The sequence below is a fragment of the Benincasa hispida genome, chromosome 9 (assembly GCF_027475165.1).
Source record: "Benincasa hispida cultivar pf3 chromosome 9, pf3_genome.v1.1, whole genome shotgun sequence".
NCBI classification, from domain to species: domain Eukaryota; kingdom Viridiplantae; phylum Streptophyta; class Magnoliopsida; order Cucurbitales; family Cucurbitaceae; genus Benincasa; species Benincasa hispida.
The window spans coordinates 83,399,714-83,410,867 of NC_143486.1; the positions used below are offsets into that span (position 1 = coordinate 83,399,714).

The 11,154-nt window shown below is 37.6% G+C and overlaps 1 protein-coding gene across 13 annotated transcripts; it reads right to left on the reverse strand.

Moving 5' to 3' along the window:
- Positions 1-30: 30 nt before the first annotated feature.
- Positions 31-7,964, reverse strand: LOC120085138 (O-fucosyltransferase family protein). 13 transcript variants are annotated; one of them, XR_016531858.1, is made up of 18 exons: positions 7,446-7,964; positions 7,272-7,339; positions 7,046-7,111; positions 6,891-6,949; positions 6,751-6,805; positions 6,607-6,666; positions 5,534-5,612; positions 4,928-5,127; positions 4,794-4,850; positions 4,594-4,684; positions 4,253-4,329; positions 3,850-3,938; positions 3,582-3,765; positions 3,209-3,390; positions 2,561-2,663; positions 1,894-2,228; positions 970-1,799; positions 31-369 (listed from the first exon to the last, which is right to left on the reverse strand). XR_016531858.1 is itself a non-coding variant. In XM_039041004.2 (17 exons), exons 8-17 carry the CDS (start codon positions 5,084-5,086, stop codon positions 1,352-1,354), a joined length of 1,725 nt encoding a protein of 574 aa, XP_038896932.1. In that variant the 5' UTR covers positions 5,087-5,127; positions 5,534-5,612; positions 6,607-6,666; positions 6,751-6,805; positions 6,891-6,949; positions 7,046-7,111; positions 7,272-7,339; positions 7,446-7,964; the 3' UTR covers positions 625-1,351. The 13 variants fall into 13 exon arrangements, 10 of the variants coding, with proteins under 10 accessions (XP_038896932.1, XP_090173533.1, XP_038896933.1 ...); XR_016531859.1 differs by having other exon boundaries at positions 31-422; XM_039041004.2 differs by lacking the exon at positions 31-369 and having other exon boundaries at positions 625-1,799.
- Between the last annotated feature and the right edge of the window lie 3,190 nt (positions 7,965-11,154).

The window sequence follows — 11,154 nt, forward strand, 5'->3', positions numbered from 1 at the left end:
AAAAACAAACCAATCACGAGGATAGCTTAATTCTCCAACCTCATATTGTTGAATATATATAAATAAATAATATTAATAAATCTTTAGCCCACAGACCATAAATACCAATTGAAGAAATACTATCATAACGCTAAATTCAAAATGAAATAACAATAGTTGTCCTATAGATCTCCCCGTTGTTGATTGGAAATTGGAAACGGACATTCCGAATTAAAGAATTCGGAATGAAATATGATTAAAACATTTATAGCTCCCACATAAATAAGGAGTTGCTTAGTCTTACTTCACCGTCGAGAAACGAAAGGATCCAGTGGAGACGGGGTGGGGCCTGTAGCTCAGAGGATTAGAGCCCGTCGTGTGGGCCTCCCGCTGGGGGCACACTCCATTAGATAAAATTTTGATAGAATGATGTAATTTGATAGCTAACAAGACAATACAAATGAACGATAAATATGATTAAGAAAGAACACAATTCGGAACTCATCTAATGAAGGATTAATAGCAGCAACATTTGATCAACCAATTTTGAGACTAAAATAAGTATAACTCAAAATTTAGCAACATAATTAGAACTAAGAGTTTAAATAAAGAGGGGGAAACCAAGACAAAGGCCAACGCAGAATCTCAAATGCAAGTTACCAGCTCTAATCTTGAACTATTATTAATTGTTAATAGTAGAAACTTGAAACATTCAAAATACTGATAAATAGAAAATCCACAACACATTGATGACGACACAAGAAAAGAAAGGCAAACTATTTTCTGGAAGGGCTAATCTATGGGACCATAAGATAACATCAATAGAAAGACAAACAAATTTTGGAGGGATAATGCTGTATTCGACTATACAGCCATCCTTAGAAATAAAGAGAATCCATGCAAAACCTAATTACCAACTTCACAAGGCAAAATCATTTAAGAATATGAACCACACTGAAAAAATGTACAGGCATGGTTTCAAAACCCTACCTCAGAAGAATCTGACAATCACAATGCATTTCTTTGGTTCCTGCAAGCTCTCATTAGCCCCCTACCCAACCTTGCTTGCAAAGCCCCTGCACAGCACTTTGTTGATACTCAACTTGTTGATGCAATATCTGACTGTTAAAAACCGCGGCCAAAAAGAACGTATAATGATTGTTCGAAACATGGGAGACGTTTTCTTGGCTCTTGATGGGGTGATATATACAGAATGACACACATACGAACCAAAATCGACAGGTTTGTCTTGTTGAATGAAAAATGATCTTGGGGGATCTCACTCTCAATTCGTTTCGAGGTTGGGGTGCAAAGTTTGTGAAAGAAGGGATAGTAAAGTACCAATATGAGTAAGGATCACCATACCGCTTGTTTAGTCTGAGAGCATCTCTTCCAATTCAGGCTCCTCAGAGTTAATTGCATCATAGTCCAAACTTGTTGCATTGAATGGACCTTTATCTTGAAAGTCAACTTGATCTTCCTCTTCCTCCGAGTCGGGCCATTCTGGCTCATAATTGTTGTTTTGGTCGTCTAGTGCTGCAGGCTCATCTCTCCTCGGTGTAATATCACCCTTAGCATATTTTCTGGGTCCTGAATCAGACTTTACATGAGGCTTGGCATCTTCACATATACAAGGCGATGGGTTTTCATGAAATTCACCCCTGCCTGGCCTCACCTCATTTGGCTCTCCCATAAAGCCTCTCTGATAAGTTCTAACCCTGGAGGAAAATGCTCCCCATGTCATGTTGGCTCTATTCAAGAACAACCTATAGAGTTTCTTGGCATTTGGACGAATGGTTGGCTTGTGTCCGAAGTACCTTCTGAAATATAATTGAAATTTTAGAAAATTATTCATCAGATCAGATAAATGTTTTAAAAATATGTTGTGTGTTGGGGGGGGTGGAGAGGGCGCACCTTCTTCCAGCCAATATTCTTGCCATATTGCCATTATTGTTGGTGACAAACACATCACTCTCATCGCAGACAATGAAATCAAGTGCAGCCATGCGAGAAGAATATGAAGAAAATTTGTCCAATTCTGCCTTGGAAGCTATGGTCTCTTTCGAATGGAAATTAGGAAAAAGGGCTTTCAAAGGGGCTAGTGTCTCTTCCCCTCCATATACTTCTCCAGATGCCACATAGATATGAACATCCTGCCCATATCCAAGTGCTCTCAGCATCAAACCAACCTCTTCTGGTGTCAGTGGACATTTTCCATGCCTCCTTTCTTTATCAGGATTGCTTACTTGCTGAAATAAATTAAAATCAGTTTAATACAACATAACATACGACACGTTACTGGTTGTCATCTTGTGTTTGAATTAGAACTTAGAAATTAGACTCATCTTTATATTAGAAAGTATGAATATCTGAGACAAATTTTTGCTTACACATGAATTCTATAGAGGACCCAGCTCATTATTGTTATGCTATTAACTATATTCCCCAAACACGGATTAATTATCCCGCTGGTCAATTTCATTTCACAACAATTGACTTGCAAGTATTGGTGAGAAGTATTGGATTTTCCGTACATAAATCAAACAAAGGGATCCATGGAATTAAAACTAAGACTCCTTACATGTAAGGTTTTCCATCGCCTTCGGATAGCTCCAAGTTCTCTTCTTTCCTTTTCACCTCCACCATAATAGCAACCTGAGAATGCTAGCATATCTGGCTCAAACCTATGGTAATACACAAATGGCGGGGTCAAAATCACAACTGATTTCCCATTCTGCAATAAGCTTCGGTATGCATTACATGTCATGGAATCTTCAGTATGCATTACATGTCATGGAATCCAGAGTAAACAAATTCCTATTCCACAATATCATATGCACATTAGAATTTAGAACTTTCACTCAGACAAGGAAATTTATTTGTTTGCAGAAATTGAAATCGATTCGGTATTTTGAGCTACAAGAGTCCATTTAAAACAAAAAAACAAAAAAAAAAACACACACACACTACATGTGTCTACCTTTGTAAAATTAAATGTGTTTCTATGTGCAGAAAAAGGAGCATAAACCGGCACAAAAGAATTTTGTATTTCATTTCATCAAAGCAAGCAATTTCTGATGAATTATTAAAATCTGCAGTCCATTTACTAAATAAATCATTTGAGAACAGTAAACCTGTGAAACGACTCTATGCTATAATAACTAACCAATAAACAGGAAAGACGAGCAATTCATCAATAATTTAGGACCAAGGGCTTATCATCACATACCTGAGGTGCAAAGCAATGTAATGATTGCTTCTTGCCCGCATTCGATGGACCAGTTTTTCACCCATTCTCTGTATTGGGTAAGTGAATTTCAAAGCATGGTAGTTAACTCTACATCTCAGTTTCTGTAAATCTGTCTCCAACTTGTTTGCTAGTCTATAATCGAACTTGGAGAGTTGAATAGCCTGACACATTAAGAATACTTCTGAGTATATATTTAAAAATTAATATAAACTTTTTTTTTTAAAGAGAAAAATTAATATAAACTTGTGACATAGAAAAAGCACAAAACTGAGCAGTCACAGACCACTGTACAAAGTTTCTAACAAAGGCATATTTACATAATCAAATGGGTTGTAGAGAACGGAAAACTTACATGCCTTTTCAAGAGAACAGGTAATACGCGGCTCTGATAACATCTTTCACTACACTTCCTGGGGACACGCATTGAGTGTGTATTCCATGTTTTCCCACCCCTCTTTGGTAGCTGATGAATGATTTTCACATCTTTTGACAGGAATGATACGAACCAATCAACATCAAAGATCTCTGAAAAGTTGCTGTTGAGAAATAACAAACACATTTCTATGATACGAGGATAACTAAAAGCAGAAATTACTTCTATTTTATAAAACGTAACCAACCTGGAATCCCTCCAAAAGGACTTCTGATCAAGCTTAGGGACAACAAGTGTAGCATTTAATATACGTGCTGCAACAACTGCATCTGTTATCTGCCATTCGGAGCTTTAGTCAGCTTGAAAATAGTTAGAGAAGTAAATAAATCAATTCAATTTTAGCATGATAGCTATGGAAGGCATACACAAGTAATACGATAATAGCCAACTTCTGCATAGCCTGCGGATAGGCTATTCATTATAAATTACTAACAAGTCACAACAAATCAAATTCAAACGTATTTTTCTTGTCAACATTTATATAATATTTTGTTTTCATTGGGATTCTCTCAATCAATCTTTAAGGCTTATTATGAATAGCAAAGCAATACAAAACCATCAAGAAGAAAAATGCAAGCCCATGAGATTACCCCAGTTCTTTGTTGATTTAAACCTCCACTAGTTGCAATCAGCAAGTAACGATTCGGATGCGTGATAGCATTAGCTTCTGCAGCAATGTGGGAAAATATTAGTTCTGCTTCTCAACCAAAAACTTAAAAAGCATATAGAATGCTAGCTCAGTACATCCGAGTTTAACATGAATTCGTTCCTCCCTCTTTTATTTTCAAATTAAAAGAAAAAAAAAAAGGAAACAACAGTATTTGAGAATTTTAGTTTAGGGATCTAATTCATCTCAAATCATCAGAAGAAAATATTCCGATTTAATTTCTTCCAATTGCTTAACAGCAGATAACTTTTGAATGCAACATACTCTGAAACTTGTTGCTAGCATTACTACATCCAGAGTAGAACTTGGCATTTCTGGAAGTCCAAAGATCACGACCGGATCTCGCTCCATTGCGCTGGTTACAGAAGCAAGAAATCACATCAAGGGAACAAAGACCCGTCAGCTCCAGCAACTAGGAGAAACAGTAAAAGACACTGAAGTGGCAAATTCCATAAAACCCTAACCGGAACACGAAAATGCGAAACTCCAATCGCCACGTCGGAAGCAGCATTGAACTGAACCTATCCCATGAAAAGCAATTAGAATAAAAAAGAATCAATCAAAACACAAGAAACACAAAGTGAGAGGAGATAGATACCGGAGGAATGCGGCGGTGATGGTCGGAATCATTAGGAGAAGGAGCGAGAAAAGAGAGAAGTGCAAAGAATAGAAGCAGACCACCAAAAATGGTAGATATGAATGGGATCAAGAATCTAAAACGATGATAATAATGGTTGCGCCGCCGCTGAAAAGCCATAGCTCCAGGTGTCACACTCTGCCCAAGTTACCCTTCCGAACCTAGGACATGACATGACGACAATAGATTTCAATAAAACTATGAAATCCAATATCGTACTCTAAAAAGCATTTTTCAAAACTAAGTGGCTAGAAATCTTTCATAGTAAAAACCGTTGGAAATATAATTTTCTAAATCAAATTTTATAAAATTTTTGGCAGAGTTTCCCCTGAAAATTTAATAAACCACACCTGAAAAAGAAAAATACACTCCCAAAATATTCGTTTAAAATCAACAACCAAGTGTGTCTCACTACACACTCTTCAACATAATCCAAATCACCATATTAGAAACACATCATTAGAATCAAATAAGAGAAAATCTGCAGGTTTTCATTTACAAATAATTTGAAACTAAGACTAGCCACTCTATTTACAAATTAGGGGGAAAAAGTGATAGCAAAATTACAAATGCCGAAATTGTGTAATCTAGATAAAGCTGGTGACAGATCTCATGTCTCGTAGGCTGTTGGAACTTCATTTGCTACCTGGGGGGAAATAAAAGAAAATCGTGAGTTGGAAAGCCCAGTGAGTGACAAGTCCATAATAACATAGAATTTATCAAACCATGCTTCCAGTAATAGCAATCAAAACACATTCTTGACATTTAATGACATGACCAAATTTCTAGAAATAAATATGATAAAACATATACAAGTTGTTGAAAATCATTATAAAACCAATAATCATATCCAAGTTTACCACACTGGAGTATGCCAAATATACGCCAAGCATAGTTCACACATGTTCAATATCATCAAAGAACATGTGGCCCTGCTGAACTCACACATACCCAGTACCTCCAGCAGTGGTAATTCCTAGTATAAAGATCACATCAAAATCCTCACCAAACCTATACCCAAACCTTGGTTGATGTAGAGTAATCTCAATACACCAACATCGAAAAATAAGCCTTAGTTGATGTAGTTACAACTCAATACACCAACGTCGAAAAAATAAGTCTTAGTTGATATAGAGTAAACTCAATACACCAACGTCGAAAAAATAAGTCTTGGTTGATGTAGCGTAATCTCAATACACCAACATCGAAAAATAAACCCTAGTTGATGTAGAATAATTTTAGTACGCCAATGTCAATATCTCGTCCTACGTGCACGTAGACATGTCCCCAAAGGGCTAACCAACACCAGTACTTGATCTAGTGGTTTGAAACGACTTACCATAAATCTTTCATAATCTTTTTCCATCAAAAACATCTCTTCCATAAATCATTTACAATCCATAGCCTTCAAAACACATGGTTTCCATAAATAACATTTCAATTCAAATCATGTTTCCATAACATAAATCCTCAAACATATTTTTTTTTCCCCAACATCTAAGAACATTTTCATAAAACCATAGAAACTGCTAAAAATCATTATGAGAGTTCATGGGCAAAACAATGATCATTTCAATCAAGCTATTCAATTCCATAGGCACCATATTCACAAGAGAAATTTTAAAATAGTAGTCACTCACAGTTGTAGGCCAATATCCCTTGGGTTATAAGCTTCTCCCACAAAAGTCCCGAATTAGAACCTATAATCATAAATCCAAATTTAAGTTCACCCCTAAGGCCTAATTTCATCCACCAAAATAACCAATTAACTCCAAATAGATTACCCTAAGTGTGGCTTGATTCGAATCCCACTTCAAAACTACAACTAAGTAATCCAATCTGTGCAAAGTTCGATAATAATTGTCACAAACCCAAATTCTAGCAACAATGTAACAATTCCAAAAGAGTTTCAAGGCCTCAATACCTATCAAAATGTCCAAACATCGTTAACTTTGCTGGATAGTGACTTCAATCCCTTGAAATCTTTGAATTCAACATAAAAATTTGAAAATAACTCAATTATTAGACTAGTACTTCAATGGGTAACCAAGAACTATTAATACTAACCTCCTAACTTACCAAAACCTTGCCAAGATCGGTCTCAAACCTATTGGATAGCAACTCAATTCCTTTCAAAACTTCAATCTAACACCAAAATATGACGGGTATTACTAAGTCAATGTCAAAATTTATTGGGTATTCAAAAATCTCCAAGCAAAACCACCAACACGGACCAAAGTATTGTGGGCAACAATGGAACGAACTCAGTATCCAACGGCAAACAAGATATTGCTCATGTACTTACCAAAAAAGTACAATCTTACTGAACCTCAACCCATTGGACAGTACATTAATGTTCCCCAAATCTTGAATCTAAAGCCAAATCACAAAGAGCATCATTCAATTTAGGACAAAAACTTATGGGTATTCAAAAATATCGAAGAAACCAACTCAACTAAGCAAAATTCACCAAACTTACCAAACCTTACCCAAAAATCCAAGAGTTCAGCGAGATGGAGTGCAGATCTGGCGAAATGAAGCGAAGCCCGCGCTTGAACAGGTCCGTTACGAAGCTGGACCTCGACGACGGCGTGGACGACCTCGACGACGACGAGCGGATCTGGCTGGATCGACTTGACTGGCGTCGAAAGTAGCAGAAAACAGCTGCAGATCTGGCGGCGAAACCCGAGAGGGAGAGGGAGAAGGACTGCAGCGTCGCTGCACGTGAGTGGCTGACAACGACGAGGTCTGCCCGGATCGAGCTCAACGCCGAAAGACCCAGTGGCTACACTGCGCGCGACTGAAAGGGGAAGTCAATTGGACAGCAGCGGCGAGAGAGAGACGCCGACGGAGCTGCTTCGCGTGAGGGAAAAGAGAGATCGGACGAGGGAGAGAGATCGGGCGTGAGAGAGAGATGGGGAGGGGGATTTCGAGCGTGAGGAAGAAGAAAGAAGAAGAATTTTTTTTTTTTTTTTTTTTTTTTTGAAAAATTTACCTTAAAAATATACTAGTGTTTTCAAAATATACTAGGGAAATTTGTATGGATGACCCAAAATTTGGGCCAAAAATGTCAAATGACCCATTTTTAAATAATGTCAATTGACCTCTACTGACATCATCGTCATACCAAATTACGTAAATTGCCCTTACACCGGCCTCATGAGATAAATTTCGCTCTTGTCTGATTAAACGCTCTCGCTCTCGCTTGAAATTCCCTGGTTTGATGTGATTGCTCGTGTGTAATGCTAATTTCACAATTTTCACGACGGAAGCCTCAAATCAAATAAATAATACATAAACACAATATGATGGTGATTTCTTTAAACTCTATAGTCCATTTCAAAGGTGATTAATTCTCTGGTTTTCGACGGTGTTTTGTTAAACGGAGATTTTTCGAACGGGGATTTCCGAGACGAGACTTTCTCATAAAGAAACCACTTTTTCAGAAAGGTGAATTATTTTGAGTCTGTTTAATTATTTTTTATGTGTTATTTCTGGAAATGTAGCATTACGAAATTTTGTATTGGAAGAAAGTAAGAAAGAGGAAGAGTAAGAGAGAGAGCGAGGAGATAACGAGATTACGAGAGAGAGTGAGATTTTGAGAGAGCGAGATTTTTAGAGAGAGCGAGATTTTGAGAGAGAGCGAGATTTTGAGAGAGTGCGAGATCTTGAGAGAGAGCGAGAGTACACTTCAATTACTTGTACAGCTTAATGACAAATGTTCTCTTGTTTTGTAGGATGACAAAAAAGTGTCTACTTATTCGATTTGGAGGTGATTGGGATGAAAATGAAAGTTCATATATTGGGGGACAGTTGAAAGGAATTGTTGTGCCTCATACATTGAATTATGAAGAACTTAAATCTCGCATTTACAGGGTTACAAAAGTCAGTTCTTCAGAGTTTGAACTTATCCTTAAAGTAAAATATAATCTTGAATTTGAAGTCTCTCCACAATGCATAATTAATGATGATGATGTTCACTTCCTTCTTTTGCGAGAAGAGCTTAGTAGATTTCAGATCACTGTAACGTTGAAGTCTAAACAGGACGAAAGGGTTGGAATAAGGTTTGAAAATGTGAGTTATGATGATACGACTGTGGACAGACAATACGAGGAATCATATCAGCTTCGTCGGGAAGAGGATGATATTCCATTGTCTACTAACACTGTACCATCAACATTTGATTATATGGATTGTGGTCCTTCAGTAGATGTGAATGAGCAACCAGCAGGATTGAATGAAATGGATCGTGATCATGGAGATGTGCATCGTTCTACAAGAGCTTCAGTGGTTCCACCATCTGTGTCTTCAAGTCATAGGACAAAGTTGATTATGCCTGGCACATCTTCATCTGGGATAGAGGACATTGAAGTTGGTCAACTATTTTTTAGCAAAAAGGACTTGAAAATGAGATTATCTATTTTGTCCATCAATAGAAATTTTGAATTTAAGGTCAAGAAATCAACCAAATCTCTGTTCACTGTCAAATGCATTGGAGAGAAATGTAAGTGAACCCTTCATGCAGTCAAAATGGAAGAGTCTGATATATTCAAGATCACAAAGTACTGCAGTTCGCACACATGTTCCATTGAAATTTTGTATCACGACCATAGACAAGCAACTGCTACGGTTGTTGGTCAGCTCATCAAAGATAAGTTCACGGGAATAGGACATATTTATAAACCTTGTCATATCGTTGAGGATATGAGGAGAGATTATGGCGTGAACATAAGTTATGATAAAACGTGGCGTGCAAGGGAAGCTGCGTATGATCTCACTAGAGGTACTCAAGAATACTCATACTCCATACTACATGCTTATGGAGAAGTGCTAAAAATAGAGAATCTGGGTACAGTCTTTGAGATCGAACTTGAAGATGAGGTGTATTTCAAGTATATGTTTATGGCATTAGGGCATTGTATTAGAGGTTTTGCAAGTTATAGGCCTTGTATTATTGTTGATGGGTCGCACTTGAAAGGAAAATACAAAGGCACCATGTTGGTTTCGATTTCTATAGATGGGAACAATCAATTATACCCACTAGCATATGCAATAGTGGATAATGAAATCGATCAATCACGAAAATAGTTTATGTCAAACTTGAAATGCAGTATCAGAGAACCCAATAATCTGGTGTTTGTGTCTAATCGGATGGTATCTATCGGCAATGTTATTCGTGCATTTTTCCCCACAACATTTCATGGATTGTGCACATGGCATATAGAACAGAATCTGGTTACAAACTTTAAGGATAGCACGGTTGTTGGGATATTTAGAGATGCAGCAAGGGCATTTCGCATGACAGAGTTCCAGACAAAATGGGACGAACTCCGTAGTTTTAGAGATGATGCTATCGCGAAATATTTGGAAGACATCAGTCTTCAAAGGTGGGCACGGGTTTACCAAATAGAACGAAGATATGATAACATGACACCCAACAGTGCAGAGTATTTCAATTTCTTAACTAAAGAGTATCGACTAATGCCCATAGTATGCTTGATTGAACATGTTAGAGGAATGCTCTAATCGTGGTTCTACGAACGAAGGAATTACTGGGCATTTCGAACAACATTGCACTCTGACTACTGTGAAACTCGATTGGCAAGTGAAGCCGATAAGGGCAAACGATATCGGGTGGAGCCTATTGATTGTTATCGGGTACACGTGCGAGATAATCGATTGGACGGTATTGTCAATCTTCACACGAAGGAATGCACGTGTAAGGAATTCGACTCACTTGGTATCCCGTGTTCACATGCAATTGTTGCTGCCAAGGAAATAAATATACCCATCCATAGTCTTTGCAGTCGGTTTTATACAGTGGACTCTCTAATGACTGCGTATGCGGAGCCTATAAATTCACTTGGCCACATATCTGAATGAAACAGACCTTCTGGATACGTAGAAAAGATTATCCTTCCTTCGAAGTTTGTGCCACAAGCCGGACGGCAGAGAGTGAGAAGAATACCATTCAGAAGAGAATTTCCCAGACAAATGAAATGTGGTCGTTGTGGGAATTATGGGCATAACCGGCCAAAATTGTACTAAACCGCTTACAACCGTGCGACATGCTGATGATGCCAGAGACCGAGACACAAACACCCCTCATCCAGTTTAGTTATAAATACCATTGATCATTTTTTCATACGTCATACTTGTAACATACTTCATACTTTTTCATACTTCAT